General features: G+C 39.9%; 1 protein-coding gene across 1 annotated transcript; it reads right to left on the reverse strand.

The window, feature by feature from the left end:
• Positions 1 to 7,522: 7,522 nt before the first annotated feature.
• On the reverse strand, positions 7,523 to 23,239 carry pfdn4 (prefoldin subunit 4). Its single transcript, XM_079575028.1, has 4 exons — positions 23,144 to 23,239; positions 18,630 to 18,737; positions 16,697 to 16,837; positions 7,523 to 7,763 (listed from the first exon to the last, which is right to left on the reverse strand). The coding sequence occupies exons 1-4, from the start codon at positions 23,168 to 23,170 to the stop codon at positions 7,632 to 7,634; spliced, it is 408 nt and encodes a 135-aa protein (XP_079431154.1). The 5' UTR covers positions 23,171 to 23,239; the 3' UTR covers positions 7,523 to 7,631.
• Positions 23,240 to 24,834: the final 1,595 nt, after the last annotated feature.

Here is a 24,834-nt window from a genome sequence, read left to right on the forward strand (position 1 = left end):
CTAAAGTGACTCCGCTTGAGGACATGTTGATGGAGTAAACTTAAAGTAAACGTTTGTAGGAGGCTATTTGTGCTAATTCTGCTTTCTGATTGGACGAGACAAAGACAGATATTTATGAAATTTACAATGTACAAAACACTGCAGACCCTCACTTTAAAAATAAAGTAGGTTTTCATCCAAAATACATAATTTTCATGTCTTTTTTGCTCTACTTTACTCTGTGTTTACTAGAAAACGGTTAATCGATTACTGAAATAGTTGACAACTCTTTTAGTAATCGATTAGTTGTCGATTAATCGATTAGTTGTTTCAGCCCTATTTTATACCATGTTACAATGTTGGAGTTTGTCTGGAGCTTCAACCCATTAGCAGCCAGTGTTCATGTTGACAACACATCTTCTTTTAGTTTCAGTCTTTTGAATAAAATGTAATTTAATTTTAGTCGAGATTTAGTCAAAAAAAACTTTTCACTTTTAGTCTAGTTTTAGTCGACTAAAATTGCATGTTAGTTTAGTCCAGGGCTTCTCAACCTGGGGGTCGCAAGACAAATTTGGGGGGTCGCCAGAGCATATAGATAAAATCTGTATTTTAATATTATTATTATGGTGTCGTAGCAAACATGCTGTTTTACCAGGGTGCCATTATTTGTTCTAAATTTAATTCATTTTTGTTTTAGCCATTGTTTTGTCTTTGTTTTTTAAGAGTTGTATAGTTTAACCTCTTAACTCCCGCCTGAACCGAGAGGATCTTTTTCCTCATGTCATCACATTTGTTTTCCATGATTTTTTTGTTGGGTATTCAACTCATTTTTGTAGCTTTTTCATCATTTTTTGTCACATTTTTGTCCATTTTTTTGTCACTTTTTTCATCTAATTTTTGTCATTTTTTGGTCAAATTTTGTGTCGTTTTTTTGTCATTTCTTTTGTCATTTTTGCCACTTTTTCATCAAATTTCGTCACTTTTTTGTCAAACTTTTCTCACTTTTTTGTCACATTTCCCTCATTGTTTTCGTCTCAGTTTTGTCACTATTTTCACACCTTTTCTCCAGAAGCTTTTGGATTGGGGTAAAGCCAAACTGGAGAAAATGTGCTCAGTTCAGGCGGGAGTTAAGGGGTTAAAAGAAAAGCATCCAAAAAACAAAAATGTGCTGGAAAAGCAACAAAAAAGTAACAAAAACACAACAAAATGTGACGAAAACGTGACGACAAAGCGACGAAAAAAGCGATGAAAAAACAATAACATGAAAAAAAACAGAAAAACAAGTGACAAAAAAGTGACAAAAAAAGTAATGAAAAAGCAACAAAAACATGACAAAAATGCAGCGACAACGTGACAAATAGTTACCGTCACTTTTCTAGATTTGAGCTTTCAAATGAGGCGTTACAGTGTTGCTCTCCAGACAAGAAGCTTTTAGATTTGGGCAAAGTCGAACTGGAGGAAATGCTCTGGGTTAAGGCGGGGGGTCAGAGGTTCACATATGTATTTGTGGAAGTGTCACATTTACTCTAATTTGGGCCAGACTGACCAGAGTCCAGGCTGGTTTTCAGTCCCAGTCCGGCCCTGGCTTCATGTACTAGTTAATTAAATACTTTTAGACTTCTGTGCTTAGTGCTTTATCTAATGCACACGCCACGTCCAATCACACAATTATCATTTACTAAATTAATCTGCAATCATTTCCATTATCCCTGATTTGCCGCAGCCCCCCCCCCCCCCCCCGGTGCGTCCTCCTCTGACCAGTGAACACCGTGCTGTCTGACTCTGAGCTGATCTGATATTAGCCGGAGCTGGCCACACTCCAGGGCCCAAACTAATGAGGTTCTGGCATCGCTGCTGTTCGTGAAGGGGCTGTGAGCGGCTGGAAAACACAAGCCGGGGTTTTGCCAGAAGTGTGTTAGAGTTCTGTTTTCGGAAATGAACTCTCGACAAAAGTCAGAGCTTCAGCCGGCGTCGATCACAAAAGCTGGTCTGTGTTTAAATGTTATATCTATAATCACTGAAAGGGTGGAAATTGAAGAGACTTGTTGACCCACTGTGGGGATGGAGAACTAAATGGAGAATGGGTTAGAGAAATGGCCTTAAAACTATAAGGTTGGAGGTTGTTGTACCCTTCGGCAAGACGCGGGTGTGATTGCTTTAGTTTTCCACTGCCTGACAAAAAACAACACTATGAGTCCAAAGAATTAGATTATCTGAACATCCAGGTTATTCCAACACTGAATTTCTTCTTCTCTGGCGGCACACGCATATTCCAACATGATTCAGGATTCGTGGGGCTCACGTTGTGAAAGAGTGAGACATCATTACCACTCATGGCCACAGAGTCCAGATCTTAAAGGAACAGGCCACCGTTTTTACATACTGAGATGTGTCACTGTCTGGCCTGTTCCTTTAAAGGGATATTTCAGGATTTTGGGGGCCTCGTTTCCTAGTTAGTTAGTTAGAGTGTTGATTTCTGGAGATTTTTTTTAATTATTATTCATGCAGTTTTTATATTTGACGAGTTTAGTGATGCTAGGTTAGTGCTAGGCTAGCGCATTTCTACGGTAACAGCTAGCCTGCATTAAAAATAGTCTGACCAGACGACCGATATAAATGTCTGTGTCCATAGAATCATGTTTGTAATATAACTGACCTGCATCACATGAATTACCGCATTTTGAGGGACTATTTTCTAGCAAATCACTCCGCCGCTGCGTCGCTTATACAACCACGAAGCTGATGCTGCTCAAATACAAAGTTATTTTAAATACAAAATGGTTAAAATGATTCTATGGACACAGACATTTATATGGTTAGTCTGGTGTTAGAAGTGATTTGCCTCAGGTGCTCTGTGGAGCGGGTCACACTGTTTTTAATGCAGGCTAGCTGATACCATAGACATGCACTAGCCTAGCACTAGCTTAGCGCCTCTAACTCTTCACATATAAGAACTGCATGAAGAAGAAGAAGAAGAAGAAGAAGAAGATCTTTATTTATACAGCGCCTTTCACAGACATAGTCACAAAGCGCTTTACATGAGACAGTTGTACATTCACTCCACACTCGGTGGTGGAAAGCTACGTTTGTAGCTTCAGCGCCCCCTGGGGGAGACTGTCAGAGGCGCTTTCGCGACTACACACGTCTGCGCCAACGGACCCTCTGACACCACCATACATTCACTCACACACATCATTCATCCTGGACTATTGTGCATGTTTTTAGTGGTAGGGGAAACCGGAGTGCCCGGAGGAAACCTACGCAGACACGGGGAGAACATGCAAACTCCACACAGAAAGGCCCATCCAGGTGGGAATCGAACCCGGACCTTCTAGCTGTGAAGCAAGAGCACTAACCGCTGTGCTACCGTGCCGCCCACTTGTTTTTGTTAAACTTAAATTAAAGTTTAACAAAAACAAGGGTAGGCAAAATAAGCATTAGCTTCAGCCTATACCTTTTCGGCCATTTTGTATGTGATGTTATGAAGAAGTAAACTTAACTGAATGTAAATCTTTTGTCATAATTTTGACCGAATAAACTGAACTGAACAGAATAAAAAAAAAACAAATCTCCAGAAATCAACTTTTAGCTTCTTCTTTGTGATTCTACAAGTGTGTATTGGTGACTCCGGTCCGGAGGCAGTCAGGCTGCAATTGTGGTTTTCTGGCCAGAGACACCGGGGGAGATGAAAGACCCCCCCAATCATCACATTAGTTGTATCACCCCCAGAGGGACTACGGAAAGGATTTATTAAGGTAAACACGTTACTTAGTACTGCTTTAAATGCATCACTAAATTAAAAACGAGTCTGTTACTCATGGAAGAAAAAGTGCTTGTGGTGAAAACCGTTTTGAGGAAAAGTCTTTCATAATATCATGAGTGGTCGGTTAAAGAGGGGGTGTTCTGCTTTTGTCAGTCCCATAGCACCAGTCTATATCCCACTACAATGATGACAAACCTTCTGTTGGTCTGTAAATGCAGTAAATTAGAATAACTGCCTTGTATAAAATGTCTCTCTCAAAATGGCTGTAGTGAATGTCTTGAAATAGGCCTCTGTCTCTTTAAGAACCTCTGAGCGTCTCCAGGAGGTGGGGGCGTTCCTAGGAGGACTCAGGCAAACCTATCCCTAAAATGGCCGCCATCAGAGTTTTTACAGATTACTCAGAAATACGTGAATGTGCCAAGGCAACACTTCAGCCATGTTTTTAATGAGGGAGTGACAGAATAACATGATGGAAAGCTTGAAAAAGTCCATTTTGCAGAATACCCCCCCTTTAAGGCATCCTACATCCATATAAAACACATTCCAGACCCGCTGTGACCCCGATAAGTTGGGAATCACTGCTGCTCTAAAACTCCATAAACTTTATTTTCTCTTGTTTTGCTACTTCATAGTTCAGGCCACTTGTGATACAATCTAAAAAAAAAACAAAAAAACCCTCTCCTCTCAGTTCTCTCCAGCCTGGATAATATCTTTTCTTTTCTCCGTTTGTTGTTTGCAGTAAAGTGCAGCGTGGCCCCGTCAGCCCTGAGCAGGTGCGTCTGTATTCTGGGCAGGTGATCACAGCTCCACTTTGAACCACCGGGTTTACGGATGCCCCAGAGAGACGTGATTGATATGGACAGACATGCCTCCTCCCAAACCATGTCTGATCTGATATTTCGGCTGCAGCTGCACAGATTAGAAACTCAGCGGAGCAGGATATTAGCATTGAATTAAAATGATGAGGAGTTGGAATGTCACAGAGTCGATGTTTTAATCGTTATTGTGGATGTAAACAGTTTCTAACTTCTTATCTGAAGATGAATCCTAAAGAAATGTTGCTTTTTTTAATGTTTTTCTTACAAATGGTTACTCAGAGTTTGGTTTAGACAGGGCCGGACTGGGAGCCCTGGACTCGGACCAGCCTGGCCCAAAGTAGCGTAATTGTGACACTTCCACAAATACATATTTTAACCTCTTACCCCCCGCCTAAACCAAATGCATTCTGTCCTCTTTTGGCTGTGTAACACCTCATTTGAAAGCTAAGACCCACAAAACTGACCTTTTTCCTCACGTTGTTGCTGTGTTGTGGCACCTTTTGTATGTTTTTTTTTTCTTTTTTGTTTGTTGAGTTTTTGTCACATTTTTGTTGAATTTTTGTCACTTTTTTGTTGAGTTTTTGTCACTTTTTTGTTGAATTTTTGTCACATTTTTGTTGAATTTTTGTCACATTTTTGTCACATTTTTGCAATTTTTTTGTTGAATTTTTGTCACATTTTGTTGAATTTTTGTCACTTTTTTGTAATTTTTTTGTTGAATTTTTGCAATTTTTTTGTTGAATTTTTGTTGAATTTTTGTTGAATTTTTGTCACATTTTTGCAGATTTTTGTTGAATTTTTAATTACTTTTTCTATCATTTGTGTTTTTCTCATGTTTTCATCCTCTTTTTCTCGCTATTTTGATGCTTTTCTTTTTAGCTTTTAGATTTGGGTAAAGCTCGGTTGAGGCGGGACCGGTGGCCCTTCTCTCTGCTCTTTGATGCTGTAACTGTATTTACACACACAGATGGAGTGAGGGGAAACTTGTGTTAAAACTATTTTTGACAGGAAATGTGAGTAAAAACTGCAGTTGCTCATGTTTGAGTTCATATTTATCAGATTTAAGAATCAAATCATACTTTATTTAAGACCCTACGATGTAAAAAAGGTCAAGTCATGTCGTTGCTGTGAAACAATTGAAACTTAATGCCTGTTGGAATCACATTTCATGATTTCAAGTCATATTTAAAGGTGCATTACGCAAACCTACAAGACAATTCAACAATCCTGGAACATCCTAGAGGCCGCTGTGGTTGAAAGTAAAGGTGTCAGGCTGACCGTTCATACTGGGTCACTACGAGGTCAAATACACACAAATATCTACTTTCTTTTCAAATAAAAAGTTGCATAAATCACCTTAACGCAGCACTAAGTAACTTGTTTACCTTAATAAGTCCTTGTTGTCGTCCCTCTGGGGGTAATAAAGTGTTAATGGGATGATTGGAGGGTCTTTCATCGCCCCCTGGTGTCTCTGGCCAGAAAACCACAATTGCAACTTTGCTGCCTCTGACCCAGAGATCCAATACACACTAATAGAACCACGAAGGAGAAGCTAACAGGCTAACAGTGAAAAATTGTAATTTGAACAATATCCCTCTCTCCCTTTGTCTTTTCTTCATGGACAATTAATGTAAAACTTGCTACGGCACCTGCAGTGGCGCTTATGGCCTCTAGGGGCATGAGTTACTTAGTACTGCTTTAAGGTCTTAATTTAGTTTGTGTATTTAATGACCGGTTAGAGCTGAGCTCTCTCCCTTCCCCTGTGGTCACTCCAGCCGCTCGAGGACAACATTTTGCTCTGTAAGTTGTTTGTGAGAAACATAAGAGACAATAAAGCTGAAGTTAAACCCTGTTTCCTCCAAGTCCTAAAATGATGCTTTTTCTTCATGCTGTGACATTAGGTCAAAGGTGATTCATTGTTTTTTGGGAGTTGGCGTTTAGACCGTGGAAACAAATGTTGTTTGCCATGTGTAAACACTGAGAAGAAACCCTGAGTGCTGCGGTTTCTCACTGACAGGTTTAACCCATGGATCTATTTATATTAAAGGTTTAACCTCACCAACACTGACACATTTATACAGGACAATCAATTACAGCTCAACTATAAGCATCGTTTCTAAAGCTGGACCACAGGTACAGTAGGTTTCTCCAGGATTCAGTCTGAAATTTCAGACGTTAATTCATTTTAATTAGAGACAGAGTTTATACAGGACGGGCGGCAGCGAGTCAAACGCCATTTTAATGCCCGAGTACTTTACTTTAAAGGTGCAAAATGCAACTTATGATGTGAATAACAAAGTTGAGATTTGTGTACGTTTGACCATGTAGTGACTCACGGCGCTTTTACTTTCCATCATCTTCTCTTTCCCCACATAAAAAGTTGCAACATGCACCTTTAATGCCAAAGTTTGGTGCAATTGGTGCAAGGTTTACAAATGTATAATTTCAGTATTCAAACTGGATAAAATGGGAAACATGTGCATTATTTGTGAAGTTGAATTATGGACCATCACTTTCGAATTTCTCATGAACTTATGCTGTAAAAAACAGTCGAGCAACATGATTATTCTCCAAGAAATTCAGATTTAAAGTCAGTTTGAATCCAAATGAATGCTTTATAGTGACATTTAGGGACTTTTTTTCTCCACTATTTATTTAATGCTAATAATGCAGTATCTCCACATTATTGTTTAGACCTTTTGTTTTTGTGTAGACTCCCTGCTCTACCTTCTGAACAACAATAGTAACAGTTAGATCTATTCCAGGCCTGGTTAAGTTCTGACTGTGTCTCGATCTCTGCCTGTGTCACTTAGAAAGACAAGTTTATTTTCTAAGTGTTCAAGACCATCAACAACCACCAACAGTTTAGTTTGAGAACAAAAAGCGCCTTTATTTTTCATGCAAATCTGCTCTGCTTGTCCTTGTGAATCAGAGGAAACACGAGGCGTGGTCGATACTCGCGGAGGTGTTTGAATTGGCTCCGTGGGGGATTGGATGATGCAAGAGCAGGGGGGGGTAAACAAAGTGTCCGTTTTGGAGGTCGTCTCTCTCTCTCTCTGTCCCGTCTCCGCTCAGCTCTCGTCCGCCTCCAGGTTAATGTTGTTTCCGAATTTGGCGTAAAGCTGCACCTTCAGGTCGCCCAGGACCTGCTGGATGGCGGTGACGCGGCCCTCGAGGCCCCTGACCTCGGCCTCCAGCGACTCCTGCAGAGACCACACAGTTATGGAAATCCTCCCACATGATGTACATGAAAGCCTCCTGTAGGACGGGGTTAGTGACGATGGGAGTGATGACCTCAGGGTAACCTATGTAGGGACGATGATCGGACGATGATGAAATTTAGGGTCACGATTACCGTGGCCAAAATAATTGCGATTAATGAAATTATGGTTAAAAAAAAAAATCACTGAAACTGCAGAAATGATGGGGATCGGGCAATGATTAAATATTCCTCTTCATGGTCTGCTGTAAATGTCATATTGTGTGAGAGAAAGTATTAAAGAGGGGGTATTCTGCTTTTTTCAGCCCCATAGCACCAGTCTGTATCCCACTACAATGATGACAAACCTTCTGTTGGTCTGTAAATGCAGTAAATTAGAATAACTGCCTTGTATAAAATGTCTCTCTCAAAATGGCTGTAGTGAATGTCTTGAAATAGGCCTCTGTCTCTTTAAGAACCTCTGAGCCTTTAGACACGCCCCCTCCACACGCTGTCTGTGGCATCAGTGGGGAGGGGGTTCTGCTGAGGAGCAGTGGTTGGTTACTCGGCTGGTGACCAAAGCTCGGAGGCGTCTCCAGGAGGTGGGGGCGTTCCTAGGAGGACTCAGGCAAACCTATCCCTAAAATGGCCGCCATCAGAGTTTTTACAGATGACTCAGAAATACGTGAATGTGCCAAGGCAACACTTCAGCCATGTTTTTAATGAGGGAGTGACAGAATAACATGATGGAAAGCTTGAAAAAGCCCATTTTGCAGAATACCCCCCCTTTAAAAGGCACACTGTGTAACATTTTGGACTCTAGATACTGACAGTATCTCGTCATAGAAGGGGGCGTGGCTTCACCAAAGGGGAAAATAGAATCTTTTGAGAAACACAATTTTTCACTCTTTTTTTAGCCATTTTCTGGTGGAATATGAACTTATTTATCACATAAAAATAAAGTCAAGTCTAAATCAGGTCCATATAGATGTTTATTCACAGCAGATTGTTCTGTACACTGCAAAAAGTGGATTCTAAGCAAGTAAAAAATGTCTTACTTTAAGAAATAAGTGCTTATTTTTTCCCTAAAAAGTAATAATGTTTTGAAGAGCAAAGTTTTCTTGAGAAAAAAAAATCTTATTTTAGGAAATAAAATCCAGCCATTTCTTGTTCAGATAAATTTACTAAAAACATTTTGAATCTTCTTCAGTTTTAGACAAAGAATACAACTCTTAATGTAAGAACTGCTTCTCACAGAGAGATAAAACATTCCATTCTTTAAAGTGGGCGGCTCGGTGGCACAGCGGTTAGAGCCTCAGCTTCACAGCTCGAAGGTCCCGGGTTCGATTCCCACCAGGACGGGGCCTTTCTGTGTGGAGCATGTTCTCCCCGTGTCTACCACTAAAAACATGTACAATAGGTGAATCCTCCAGCAGGTGATTCTGACCATCAGCCTGGCTCCACATCATGGAGGCGGGTCTCCGGGCAATACTTTCCTTAAATATTAGTGTCTATTAACAACATTTTACTTAAATCAAGCAACATTTAAGTCAAATATCCCACAGTTTTTCACTAAATAAGAATGTTTTCCTTAAATTATTCCATTTTCTGAGGACATTTTGCTTAATTCTAGTTATTGATTTTCTTAATTTAGTGTTTCTTTCTTTTATGATGAGAAAAATATTCTAGAAACAAGAATTCTTAGCAAGAAAAAAATGCTGACCCCAATGGCAAATTTTTTTCCCTTGTTTTTAGTAGGGCACTTGTTTTCGTCTCAGTTTTGTTGCTATTTTCACACCTTGTTTCCAGAAGCTTTTGGATTGGGGTAAAGCCAAACTGGAGAAAATGACCCGGGTGGGGGTCACGATCCTAATGAGCTGTTATAATGGGGGTCGCGGCTCTAAAAGGTTGAGAACCACTGGATTAATCTATCGAATATTTCTACGATTAATCGATTAATCGCTTGGCTGTGAATGCTGTAGGAAATTTTTTTTTTTCAAACAAAAATCATCACATGAAGCTAAAGTGGCGCCGCTTGAGGACGTGTTGATGGAGGAAGCTTAAAGTCAATGTTTGTCGGAGGCTCTTGGCGCTAATTCTGCTTCTGATTGGACGAGACACAGACGGATATTTATGAAATTTACAATATACAAAACACTACAGACCCGAACTATGAAAAACAAGGTAGGTTTTCATCAAAAATACTAAATTTTCATGTCATTTTTGCTCTATATAGTTGACTATTTCAATAATCGATTAGTCGTCGATTAGTCGTTTCAGCCCTAGCGTGAATGCTGTTTTTTGCTGCTCGCCTCAATGGGACAAAGTGAGTTCTTCATAGTTTTACGGACGACAAACAAGTACGAGTGTTATAGTTTATAACACTGCAAGAGGTGTTAATCTGTGGAACGACCTGGAAGATCAGTTAAAACTGTCCCAAACAGTCAAAACTTTCAAAAAGTTGTTTAAAGCTTCTAAAATTCAAGAATATATAAGCTTAGGATGAATAAAGTAAGAAAAATAAATAAAAATAATAATAATGACATGATTTAGTTTCAACTAAATTAACTTAAAACAAATGTGTGTAACGTATTTGTTGGAATATTGAAAAGTATGTGACTAACTTCAGATACAGGATTATTTCTCTTCTGTTTGACACTTGATATTGTTCATTATTAATGTTTGTGTTGTGTTTTCTCTGGTGAAGTCTGTAAACTGGGTTAGGGCGTTATAAGTTTTCACTTCAGCCTAAACCCTTTCGGTCGTGTTGTCCACAAAGAATTGGAAATGTATTTTCGTTTACTACTACTACTACTACTACTACTACTACTACTACTACTACTACTACTACTACTACTACTACTACTACTACTGGGGCTGCAACTAACGATTCTTTTGTAATCGATCAATCTATCGATCATTTTTACGATTAATCGATTAATCACTTGGCTGTGAATGGTGTTGGAAAATTGTATTTTTTCAATTTTTTTATCACATTTATCACATTATAAGTGGCGCTTAAGTGGTGTTGATGGAGTAAACTACACTACAGACCCTAAATATAAAATCAAAGTAGGTTTTCATCAAAAATACTACATTTTTTATGTCATTTTTTGCTCCATTTGAGTCTGTGTGAGCCAGAAAACGATTAATCGATTACTAAAATAGTTGTCGACTATTCCATTAGTCGTCGATTAGTCGTTTCAGCCCTTACTACTACTACTACTACTACTACTACTACTACTACTACTACTACTACTACTACTACTACTACTACTACTACTACTACAATAAAAGTGAGGAGAAGGATCTCACAACATCGTGTTTTTCCATCACCATCACGGACACTAAATAAAAAAGAAGAAAGCGGTTTGTTTTTCTGCTTTCTTTCCCTGGATCATGAATGGAAAATAACACGTAGAAGTGTCACAATAGACATATTTTTATTGGAGTAAACACACTGTCCATTTTAGCGACTCGAGGTTAGAGCAGCAAATGGATGCGAGCGCGGGCTTATTCTCGCTTTGACTTGTCATTCAGGGAGCGTTTTCAAAGTTCTTCTGTGGACAAGGACACTGTGCTTTGGCGGAGCGAGAGGTGTGAGCTCCTGCACAGGGAAATAAAACTCATATTCCACAACAGTGTTCGGCTTTGTCACGTCTGAATAATTTCACCCTTGGAGTGCATTTTGTTCCAACATTTGTGGAAAGAGGAGACTGATGAGCAGCGTCGTGTCCACTTTGCTCCCTGACGGCTGTGAAATCCGTCTGTAAAATTATCCCGGTGAAGAATTGAAGATTTGAGAAATGAGTGACGAGCTACAGAAGCTACACATGAGTGGTTTTAGAGAGTGTAGACCAGGAGAAGTTTTAAAGAGGGACGAGTAAACGATGTAGAGGGTCAAAGAGCAGCGGTCATTCACCTGGGTGCATAAAGGGACTATACGGAGTTTAAAAATGTCAAAACTTATTATTTCCCTCCCCCTTGATGTTCCAGCCATGTCCTCATGTAACGTAATAGAATGAACCCAGACCTGTTCACCACAACCAGTGTTCATTTCATCGACTAAAATATTTAGTCTTAATTTTAGTCAAAGTGATATTTTTGTGACTAAAATTGGACAAAAACTAAAGGAAAAGTTTCTCATGAGACTAAAACTGTGACTAAAATGTCCAGATATTTGAGTCGACTAAAATCAGACTAAATAAAAATGAAAAGGAGAGACTAAAATCATCCAAACTTGTATTGAGCGTCTGAAAGAGCCTCAGATCATGTTTAAAGGATCAGCTCTGAGCTTTGTTCATGTGGAGCAGAAACATGAAGCAGAGGAACAACATTAAACATGATTAGAATGAAGATTATCAATGCAAAGTCCACTAAATTTACTTGCAATTTTAGTCGGCTAAAACTAGACTAAAATCGAATTACATTTTCGTCAAAAGACTAAAACTAAAGTAAAATATGTTGTCAAAATTAACACTGATCACAACTGCCTCTAAAATCCTGCACTGTCACTCAAAAAGTCATGCACAAGCTTAATATAGAAGCTGCAGTTACAGGTAAGACCTGAGGTGGCAGTAGTGAGTATAAGAACTTGCATCTAGACCAGGGGTGCCCAAAGTGGGGCCCGCGGGCCAAATTTGGCCCGCCGAAACAATTCTGTTGGCCCGCCAGAGAGTGACCTACTTTTGCGCTGCGTGGTAAATACTAACTCTCTTCCATTCATTCTCAATAGTAAATATGGATGCAGTACACTTTTTGACCACCAGCGTCAAATTGGGGGCGCTGTTTCACTCCTTTCACAAAGTTAAGTAAACACTACAGAGTGTTGTAGCATCAACTTTCACAGTTTTTCAATGTTTTATTGCAAAGGTTGTTGACATCAACAACAGTATGTGTTAAAAACTGACAATTGATGCTGAACTTATTTTGCACTAAATTGTTACAATGGTTGAGGCTTTTGCCATAGTTACCATTTGTTTTAATATAGCATGTCATTTGCATATATAGAAACAAATTCAAATGTAGGTTGTAGCGGGGTTACGCCTTTACACAAATGATATGGCTTAGTCAGATTCGTGTCGGGTGACTTTATTGTGCTGGTCCGCCAAAAGGTGCAATAAAAATAAAGTTGTTACCAGTTCCATGTGCAGTGCTATACAATATGTACAGTTTTTCAGTCCGCCTTTTCAGTATTCCTGGAGCTGGTACCTGCGTTGTACCCAGCTCCCCTTCATGCACACACTCTCCCCTTGTGGTGCTGAAGGCCCCCTCATATAGTATGAAGCCCCTCCCACAAAACAATTAACATAGAAAATCCACAGTTTCTCTACATACAGAAACCAAAACACAAAGTAATTAATTTTGAAAAATCCCTAAAATAACTAAAGACAATAATCTTTATACTAACAGCTCAAAATACCTCAAACAAAAAAAATATAATAACGTCCTACGAAAAACGCAAAGTCACGTGATGCCCCGTGACGTCACCCGGATGCGCCCTGCGTATCACGCAACATAATGCGGAAGACGCCTTCACTCGGGTTGGCTGTGTGAGGGTGTGCGCGTGTGCTGTATACTGGAGAAATGTTTGTAACTTGGAATAATCTATGGATGGGAAAAGGATTGAGCAGCAGCCAAGTGTGCACCCATGGCGGCTGTGGTGGCTTTCGGAAAAAAATAAAATAAAGTAATTTTATAATTTATAATATGTGTTTTTTTTTGTGCTTGTCATCACCGTGTTTGGCCCGCGACTCACAGGCACTTTTTCATTTTGGCCCTCGGAGACAAAAGGTTTGGGCACCTCGGATCTAGACCCTTTAAGAGCCGTTTAAAATGTCCTCACATCTTTCTTTGGGCCTGGGACCGAATGCCAGCTCAGTCTCACAATTAAAAGGTTAGTTTTGAGGTTTTAATCGTGTGTAATTATTTAACTCCCAGTAAAAAGTACTATTTCTGGAAATGTGGGACAATTCACATTGAGGGCCACACTTTGGGCGCCCGGTGTAGACCTGTCTATCCTTCTATCACAACTGAAAAGTAATTGATATTTTTGGGAATGCATGAAGCAAACTGCAAGATCTACAAATATTTGGATAAGAATAATACAGTTAACACATTGCGTCCCTAAATGAGCACTGGTAATCACCAAAACAAGTATTTTACATGTTTTTGCAATGGTTAATACACCAATATGTAGAAGCTCTTTAACCAAAATGTATTTGTAAAAGGCCCTAAACTATAATTACAAACAATGAAAGAGGAAGACACTATATTTTGGTCCAAACTCAAAACTTTTCTAACATATTTGTAGCGTCTGATTTCAAAAGGAACGAGTTTATCGGCACATTTCACAACGTGCAGAGTCTCTCTCATAGACTCGTTCAAAGACTTGCATTTGTATTGCTTTATAATTAGATGCAGCGTTTTCCCCACAAATGTCAGAGTTTAAAATATTTGAGGTATCGGGCTTTTAATGCTAAAATATAATTATTGTTATCCATTTATTTGAAAAAAATAGTAAAACTGACACTATTTCTTGATGAATGAAAAAATCATAGTTATTACTTTCCATTCCTGAACAGAAAATACATAGAAACTAGGGCTGCAACTAACGATCATTTTGTAATCGATTAATATATTGATTATTTTTACGATTAATCGCTTGGCTGTGAATGGTGTAGGAACATTTTATCACATACAGCTTAAGCGGTGCTGTTTGAGGATGTGTTGATGGAGGAAACTAAAGGGAAATGTTTTTTAAAGGCTCTATTCATGAAATTTACAATGTACAAAACACTACACTGCAAAAAGTATTTAACTAGATCAGTATAAACATCTCAGTTTGAGCACAATAATCCACAGTAGTTGTTTTGACTGGTTAAGAAGTTGTTGGGCATTTGTCCTGGATTATTTAACTTGTTCTGAGATGTTTCTGACTCGTTTCGATACATTTCGTCCTTATTTCAGCTCATTTTCTTTGCCAATGGGGAAAGAAAATTGGTCTTATCTCATTGGCGATTTTACTTTCTTACTTCAAGCGAGATTTACCCTAGAACTGGTCTGAAATGTCCTCAAACAAGCAAAGGAAACTCGGTCCGATCAGGAAAAGTGTCTAAATGAGTGAAAACCGCTCAAAACAAGAAACATTTGCTCAACTCAAGTCATTTAAGCCAATGTTTGATATTGACTTTTTGCAGTGTACAGACCCTAGATATAAAATCAAAGTAGGTTTTCATCAAAAATACTACTGCCTGTTCCTGTGCTGTCTCTCAAATGCTGAGTTAAATGTCCACTGTGACCAAAAAAACCCTCATAAATGACCTGTAAAGTCCTTGCTCCTCACATTAAAGCTGAACGAGCTGATATGTGCCATGTATATGCCATGATATATGTGATATATGCCGTGTATATCGTCCGACCCTCTCGTGTTCTCCTCTCCCTGACCTGAGCGCACCTTCAGACGGGCTTTTATGTTCATAAGTAAATGACTCAGAGGAACGTGCTTCATTAATTACCTCCAGCATAAAGACTGAATCGGACCAGGGAGCGTCGAACACAAAACCGATTTCTCCCTGACTGTCACGTCCTTCACTCGGCTCAGTTAGGAGTGAATGGGCCTTTTAAAAGCGCAGGAACACGGTATTGACTTTTCATAAGCGTCTCCGCGGCAGAGGACGAGCTGCCGGAGAATTCCATCGACTCAGCCACACGACCTGCACAGCGACAGGAGCGGCGGCGACAGGCGGCAAAAGAACGGCGAGGTTAGTCTTACTGTAGGAGCCAGAGGTCACATTAACCGAAAATTCTCCGTCATTTAAGGAATATTTTTTACTTTGACGGAGAATTTCAAAGGCCGTCCGTCATTTTGAAGGATTGAAAATCAAGCCGCAGCTCTGTTGTTTTTCAGAAACTCTCTCTCTCTAAAGTTTCACTCCGCGTCTTGTCTTGGATGAGCTCTTACAGTTGTATCACTGCCTCGCTCTAACTTTCCTGACCCGGCGCAACAACAACACGGGGAAGAAAACCACGATGCAAACACGGTTAAAGACTAATAATATCCTTCCATGTGGAGCCGCTCTTCTCACGTCAGTCTCAGGACGAGCTCATCTATGTCCCCCCCCCTCTCTCTTTCCCTCCCCATGTGTGAGCGGCCCGTAGTGCAGTGATGGAACTGGTAAACATTGTCCCGTTCACCCACCGTCTCTTACATTCCGTTAAAATTTAAAACATGTAAATAATAAGCTCCACTTCACATTTGTCTGAGCGTAATCTGAGCCGTGATGTTGATGAGCAGTGACTCTGAAAGTCGTCTCCTCTCAGACTTTTACACATTTCTGTTGCAAAATGTACCAAGACTGTTCAGATCAGGTTTAGTTCAGCTCCATTTATCCTGCAGTCTCACATTTTTACTAACATAAATAATATGCAGCCTTTATATATATATACTAGGGCTGCACGATATTGAAGTGACTTGCGATATGTGATGCTGCTGTGCAATATCGCGATAACGGTATTATTGCGATATTTCACTAAACACGATATGTTCCATTTTTTCAGCAAATTATGTCAAAAGAAGACTTAAAAAACACCCCATCGGGACCAAAATAAGGGCAGAATTTAACAAAGCTTGTAAATGTTAAACAAAAACTGAACTTTTACACATGACTTCAATGCATTGTTTGCAAAAAAATGGGTCGATCTCAGTCAGATGAAGGCCATGGTGATGTTGCGATATATAATGGCTTCTCACGATACGGATATTGCATCAGCTAATATCGCGATACGATATTTTTCGCGATATATTGTGGAACCCCTAATATATACATATATTTTTTTTAAAAACACTTCTGGATTATTTCATGAAAGATAAAAAAATGCTCATGACGGATTTTTTTCAACCCTGAAGGAGAGAAATGATCCGGTGTAGGAGCTGACCTTGGCGGCCTCCAGCATCTCCTGCGTCTCCTCCTGCGAGTGGCTGACGAACACGTCTCCGATCTGGAACGGGATCAGCAGCGCGTCGTCCTCCAGCATCATCAGGTCGTCGCTGGCGTCCTGGAGGTTCTGCAGCGACTTCTGCCAAACAACAAGACGAGTCCGGTCGATATAAACGCATTGACCTGAGAGTTCACAATATGTTCTGGAGCTAATGGTTTCCACTGAGTCGTAATCTGTAACCACTTCTGTAAAACACAAGCAAGTTAGGATTACAATGTTTCTAATGAAGGCAGGAGGATAGTTTTAGCTATTTTAGTTTTTATCATATAACAAAAGGTTTCAAGTTTTCTGTACATATCATTTCACATTTCAAATCATCATAAAATCAATATGGAGAAAGCACTGGCAGTCACATATGAAAGCGGTCATTACTCTGATTTGATTTATTTGATCTTTATTTACACACTGAAGGTATTTATTCATGAGCGCCCGTTTCATATGAGCGTCTGGTCCGTCACGGTCCTGCTCGGGCTCTAAGATCTGCTGATCAGCTGCTTTTAGAGGGTCCTCGCTCCAAATATGTGACCAAAGGGGACGGGGCTTTCTCTGTGGAATGAGCTGCCTCTCCACATCAGAGCTGCTCAGACACTGGAATGTTTTAAATTAAGACACATTTTTATGCAAAAGCTTTTAACACTGTCCAGCACAGACCTGGCCAAATCTGAGCTGTTAGTGCTTTGCTGTTTTGTATATTGTGTTTTGTTTCTTATTATTATATTTATATTTTTTTTCTGTACTGTAGACCTTTTGTGAAGCACTTTGGTCAAGAGCAGTTGTTTTAAATGTGCTATATAAATACATTTGATTTGATATGAGAGAATAACAATACAACAATACAAATTTCCATTAAAGCAAGTACAATACTAAGCGTTTCAGATGTGAAGGAGGCACTAATGAGTTTGATTGTAAAAGCCTCTTTTTCCTGAGTCAGTTTTTCGATCAGGTCATGTGACCTGGTGTTTAGTTCACATGTGGGAGAATCAGGAAGCTTCTCAACAAGTCTCCTATAAATAAATAAAACAGGGCGATATGGCCTAAAATCTATATCACGAAAAAAGAAATGTCACGATAACGATATATTTAACGATATAATTGACAATGGACAAATATCTTAAAAATCCCAGACTTAAGGCGAGACACTGCAGGTGAACAGGGAAAATAAATAAATGTAGAGATGTCAATTTGAAACTTTTGCTGAACATCACAGATATAAATATGAGAAAAAAATGTGTTGCATTTTTTCTGTCATTTTATGTTTTCACATAAAAATAAGGCATTTTGAGCATTAAAATGGCCAAAATTGCCTATATTTTGAGCAACGAAATCAAAATAATGAATTGATCCAGATTAAATGGTTTTATTTTATTGACATATTAGTAACTAAGATTTCTTCAGAGGGATTTTGGATATTTTGTTTAGTTTTTCAATAAACTAATCATCAGTGGAAAAATCTGTAAAAACTCAAATTCCGGCTGTTTTTTTGGTTTCAAAGCTGAATAAATCAGGCTAGGAATTAGATATTAAAAAATCCCTCTGAAAAAACCTTCAGAATGTTGTTGTGTCTCAGCCTGTAAAGTGTGGAGTCTGTGGGAGCTTCTATAAGGGCTCAGGCTCTGCCCGAGTGCGGCTTCTCTCATTCAGAGAAAACCAGCCCTGAAGTTTTGTAGCGAGTGCGCATGCTCGGCCCGTTCTTCCACTTTTCCGCTCCAGCGTCTCGTAGGAGGAAAAACACCATATTTGGGTGAAAGCGTCATCACGGGGCCCCTTAGCAGGACACGTGGATGTCAAATCTGTCAATATTTATGAATGAAAACCCGCGGGAAAGACGGTGGGCGCTCGTCTCTGCTTCTGTGAGACAATCTCCACTTACTTTCTTTGCCTCGATCTCGTTTTTCAGCTCCGTCATTCGACTCGTGTTTCGGGCAAATTTGTTGATCTTCTGCTGATCCTCGAAGGTGACGTTCACGTCTTCAACAGCCTGAAGAGGGCAGAGAAAGTGTGTCATTATCACAGAAAGTGAAGCAATGGAACAGCTTTATCTGTTAACTGAACTCTCTCCCTTCCCAACTCCTCAACACAACACTGACTGAACTCTAAAAAGCGATTTGATTCTAGTGTAGATGCTCAGTCAGCCACAGTCGCCCACAGATGTCAATATACTCAACTAACATAATGACTCAAGTAGAAGTAACAAGTAGTGACCCAAATGTTGAGCCAAGTAAAAAAGTAGAACTAACATTGACTAACATTAGCTAAAAACAGTATAAAAAGTGGTGAAAATAGCCGTGGAACAGCTCTGTTAGCTGCTGAGTTACTGCTGAGTAAATACATTTAACTCACTGTGGGGTCCAAGTGTTTTAATGTGAACAATAGACCCTTTAATTGTCTGTAAACATTCGGGGCTTAGCTGGAGGCAGGAAGTTTGATTCCTATCTATTTCCATTGGAGCTGTTGTCATGGTAACAATAACCAAATGTTTAACTGTTTTTGGAAATATCAGATAAACCTTATTTTACCGTCTCGAATGTCGTTCCTCTTGGTCTGGCATCTTAAGCCACAACAGGACCACATTATCTAGCTGTAGTTTTACACTTATAATCGCTAGTTTTAGTTTAATCTTTTTTCTCTTGATCACTTCCTGCCTCCAGATGATGTCACTGATGATGTCAGCAGTTAAAGGGTCTATAACTCCAGTATTTAAAAAAAACAACATTAAAAAATCTCTTAAAAACAACAATCAATATTTCTGAAAATCAACGGACTGAACCGGCTTCAGACTCATGAGCCAAAAATGCCGCACCTGCTGCTAAAAAAGTCATATTTACTAAAGTCACGACTTCCGGGCTTAGCGTAGCTGCTGCGCTGTTAGCATTTATATCCGCTAACCCGGATGTAGCGATTTTGGTAAATATGACTTTTACAGCAGTAGGTTCAGCATCTTTGGCTCATGCGCCTGATAAATAAGTCTGTTCAGTGACTCTCTGTGGAGTTTCAGACCCGGGAGGTGAAAGTATTGAACATTTATTTGTGGAATGTCCTTTTGTTTGCACTTTTTGGTCTGATGTACAGAACTGCCTCACAAGAATATTTAGTAAGAGTTTTACACTGACAAAAAATCATATTTTACTGAGCTTTGATAAAACCACCTTCACTTCAGATGAAACATTTATAATAAACTTAATTATAACACCAGCAAAATATTATGTCCACAAAATGAAATGGTGTAAAAAAATACCCTCATGGTTCCACTTTAAAGAATCTGATTTAAAAATGTATTTGGCCTCCCCTGAATGTAAATAATATAAAAAACTAATTAAATCCATCAGTCTTCTTGAAAAATACAATCTTATTGTGAACTAGCACAGACCCCTGTGTTTTGTTGTTGTTGGTGTTTTGTCTTATTTTTTATTTTATTTTATTTTTTTATTTATTTGATCGGGACAATGCATATTGATGAACAGTTGCACATGAGCACTGTAAATATGCCAGATTATAGCGGGGATGCTAGTTTCCATCTGTAGTCCCGAGGCAGGAAACACAAACACAATTTACAATTACATAATGTGACAACAATAAATGCAGCAACAACTAAAAGTGTCACAGGCCTGGTTTTCCTTTAGCCACAGTTTAAAACGTGCATTAAAAGTGGCCAGAGTTGGAGTCTCTCTGACTGATAAAGGGAGACTATTCCAGTACTTGGTGCCTTTTACAGAGAGCACAGTCTGTCCAAAGGAGGTTCTCCTGTGTGGAGCCTCACAGAGAGCACAGTCTGTCCAGAGGAGGTTCTCCTGTGTGGAACCTCACAGAGAGCACAGTCTGTCCAGAGGAGGTTCTCCTGTGTGGAACCTCACAGAGAGCACAGTCTGTCCAGAGGAGGTTCTCCTGTGTGGAGCCTCACACAGACACAGTCTGTCCAGAGGAGGTTCTCCTGTGTGGAGCCTCACAGAGAGCACAGTCTGTCCAGAGGAGGTTCTCCTGTGTGGAACCTCACAGAGAGCACAGTCTGTCCAGAGGAGGTTCTCCTGTGTGGAACCTCACAGAGAGCACAGTCTGTCCAGAGGAGGTTCTCCTGTGTGGAGCCTCACAGAGAGCACAGTCTGTCCAGAGGAGGTTCTCCTGTGTGGAGCCTCACAGAGAGCACAGTCTGTCCAGAGGAGGTTCTCCTGTGTGGAGCCTCACAGAGAGCACAGTCTGTCCAGAGGAGGTTCTCCTGTGTGGAACCTCACAGAGAGCACAGTCTGTCCAGAGGAGGTTCTCCTGTGTGGAGCCTCACAGAGAGCACAGTCTGTCCAGAGGAGGTTCTCCTGTGTGGAACCTCACAGAGAGCACAGTCTGTCCAGAGGAGGTTCTCCTGTGTGGAACCTCACAGAGAGCACAGTCTGTCCAGAGGAGGTTCTCCTGTGTGGAACCTCACAGAGAGCACAGTCTGTCCAGAGGAGGTTCTCCTGTGTGGAACCTCACAGAGAGCACAGTCTGTCCAGAGGAGGTTCTCCTGTGTGGAACCTCACAGAGAGCACAGTCTGTCCAGAGGAGGTTCTCCTGTGTGGAACCTCACAGAGAGCACAGTCTGTCCAGAGGAGGTTCTCCTGTGTGGAACCTCACAGTCTCCTGGAGCTGATGCCCTGGTGCCCGTGATCCCACTAACAGACTTTGGTTTGATGAAATCCTGCAATGGAGGCGGGGCGAGTCCATGCAGTACTTTATATACAAGGCAGCCATATTTAAAATGAATGAAGTCAAAATTGAGTAAATGATGCTTCTAAGACAGTGCAGTGGTGAAAGGAGAACCGTTTCTTGTCCAAGATTTTTATGGATTTTTTAAAAAGAGACTCTATTGGTTTGAGTTTTGTACCAGCAGCTGTGACCATGTGGTTATAGATTGTTTATTTGAACATGAACATGTTACATCTGTGTGTAAGATCAATTTGATTGAAAATGAGCATATTGTAGTAAATTGTATAAATTTGCACTGATGTGAAATAACTAAATAAAATAATAAATAAATAAATAAATAAATCTCAGGACCCGGAAGTAGAACTGTGACGTCACCACTTAATAAACGTATTAAATGCATCAAAATAAATATTTTCCATGTAAAACAGTGGCACGAGTAAAGATAAGTCATTTGAATATTACTCAAGTAGAAGCAAAAAGTGCTGGATGAAAAAACTTCTTACAAAAAGTACAGTTGAGTAAATGTAACTCATTACATCAACAGGAAACACAAATCTCTCTTTTACGCTGTTACTACTCACAGTATTTAAATAGTATTTTCACAAAGTACCTTTTTACTTCAACTTGATTAAATATATTTAAGGTACTCTTACTTGGGTAATATTTAGGGCTTCTTTACCAACAGGGGCGGACTGGCCATATGTTCTGTATTCTGGAAGAGCACAGAGGGGCCACTGGCTCTAGGGCCACTGGTCTGGCCTCTCACTTTACCTTATACCCTTACCCCCGGGCGAAACAGAGCTTTACCCAAATCTAAAAGCTTAACCTCTTAACTCCCGCCTGAACCGAGAGGATCTTTTTCCTCACGTCATCAAATTTTTTTTCCCATCATTTTTTTGTTGTGTATTCAACTCATTTTTGTAACTTTGTCATTTTTTTGTCATTTCTTGTCACTTTTGTCACATAATTGAATCTTTTTTTTGTATCTGTTTTTGTTATTTTTTCGTCAAATTTTTGTAAAAGAAAAAAAAAAAAAAATGTCACATGTCATCTTTTTGTCTAATTTTTGTCACTTTTTTGTCATTTTTTGTCATTTTTTTGTCTAATATTTGTCATTTTTTGATAAAATTTTTGTGACATTTTTGCCACTTTTTCATCCATTTTTCGTCACTTTTTTGTCACATTTCCATCATTGTTTCCGTCTCAGTTTTGTCGCTATTTTCACACCTTTTTTCCAGAAGCTTTTAGATTTGGGCAAAGCCGAACTGGAGAAAATGCTCTCGGTTAAGGCGGGGGGTCAGAGGTTCACATACGTATTTGTGGAAGTGTCACATTTACTCTCATTTGGGCCAGACTGACCAGAGTCCAGGGCTGGTCTTCAGTCCCAGTCCTGCCCCTGGCTTCATCTGATCTAAACGCGCTGATTTCCTCTGTCCCCGCGCGGTAAAGGCTTTAAAAATCCCAGGACTAGAACAAACTAAAGGACTGGCTGTTATGAGTTAGCGTGATGTGCGTATTCTTCATTGAAACGCGCTGCACCGGTGTAGCTAGCACAGAGCCACACGAGGACGCGCCCAAAACAAACACTCGCGGCTTTACGAATCACATCTTCACTTCCCCCAAACCCGTTTCCTTTATCTGTTCAGGCCACGGCAGAAAAACGAGCCGCTGATTCAGATTTTAAGCTAGAAAATGATAATTTCTACTCACGACAGGTCCCTTCATGGTGGCGGCCATTGTTCCTTCTTCTCTGCGCTGCTGCGGTGGCGCTCTGGGGAAACACCGCCCCCGCGCGGAGAGGCTGCAGTACCGCAGGTAACACTGAAAACGAGCTGTTCTGGATTTTTGATGATTCCCACGGTGTAATTATGCTATAAACTTGATCAAAAATAAATGAAAACACAAAGAAAGGTCCTGTACTATATTGTCAATGAAAGAGGGACGACTTAACTTTTCACAAATGTCTTTTATGCTATACTGAAGGACTGAACAATATTTTTTCACCCTTCTATTGGTTGAAATCAGGAGTACAACTGTCTGCTTGTTACATAAATACAACTCAGCATCATATTTTGGGCTATTTTAGCGTCTCATGATATTCTCACAAGATTGTTATTGTATCAAGCGGAACTTTCTCCTCTGTAAATATTTCCTCCTCACACAGAGCTGCGCCCACTTTCAAATATTTACCCACTGCATCTGTTCAACATGACACCTGGGCATAAATCCGCCAATGCTGCGCCTCCCAGACCGATCAACATGAACTATCAGCCCTTCTCTGGATGAACGTTTTGAATTGTTTGGATCCATCGCATCCGGGGCTTGATCAGTTTAAACCCCAGACAGAAGTTACAGGAAACAGGTTCCAAAAAGAGAAATGGAGCTTAACAGTCCCACCCTATAGTTACCGGAAGTACATTTCCATTCATTTTGGCCACGGGGACTGATGATACTAACAATAATACAAACTCAAAACATTATAAATGCATTTCACTGAACTTTCAATGAGCCGAATGCCCATCTCGGGTCGCCCGTTGCACTATGGGTAATGGAATTTCTTTTGACTAAAAAACAATATTGATAGTTAGTGTAAAGCACCAAAGAAAGCTCTGATTTGGACCGTTTGAACCGCTGGATATGGTGATATAAAGCGTTTTTATCGTTGCCGTGGAGCTCGTTACAATATTAGCTAAGTCTATTTTTAAAGCCAGGGCTGCGAACGGAGAGAGACAGAGACTAAAAGAACTGAACGATCGATCAGAGATGCTTCAAAAGTAACAACAGTCCTTGTTCACATAGTTGGAACAGCAACGTGAGAAAAAAAAATTCTGACCCTTGAAGGCGACTGTGGGACAAAGTGCAGGGTCTGAAACTGTGGCCTCAAGTCCCGACATTTAAATGAGAAATAAATACACAGAATCCATGTTTTTTTTATTTTGTCAATAAGGAGGTGGACAGTAAACAAAATCTCTGCTTTATTTGTGACCAGAGAGATTCACACATATAGACTTTGCCTCTAAATTTACTTTGTTTGTGTTGTTGTTGTTTTTTTATGACCGATGATGGTGAATAACACAGTTAGTCGATCGCTGATTTGACAGACGGAAATGTTCTCTAAACTAGGGAGGCACCGATACCACTTTTTCTAAAACCGATACGAGTACGAGTACTTGGATTTAAGTACTCGCCGATGCCGAATACTGATACGAGTACAAGGCATTTTCTTCAACATTCAGATTGGTTTGTAATTAGTTAATGTACTCATGTACATTTCCTTAAGTAAAGTCGGCGACACATTTAAGAGCAGTTATATTAGAATTGTGCTGATGACATTTATTTAATTATTTTATTTTCATTCAATATATTTTTTTATTTTTATGTCTCTGTCCATCATAGACAGA

The sequence above is a fragment of the Gobius niger genome, assembly GCF_951799975.1.
Source record: "Gobius niger genome assembly, chromosome: 17".
Classification (NCBI taxonomy): Eukaryota; Metazoa; Chordata; class Actinopteri; order Gobiiformes; family Gobiidae; genus Gobius; species Gobius niger.

Coding starts and splice junctions, on each gene's coding strand:
- pfdn4 (XM_079575028.1), bottom strand. CDS start 23,170: ATGGCCGCCACCATGAAGGGACCTGTC. Junction 18,738..23,143: donor CCACCATGAAGGGACCTGTC/GTGAGTAGAAAT, acceptor TGCCCTCTTCAG/GCTGTTGAAGACGTGAACGT. Junction 7,764..16,696: donor AGATGCTGGAGGCCGCCAAG/GTCAGCTCCTAC, acceptor TGGTCTCTGCAG/GAGTCGCTGGAGGCCGAGGT.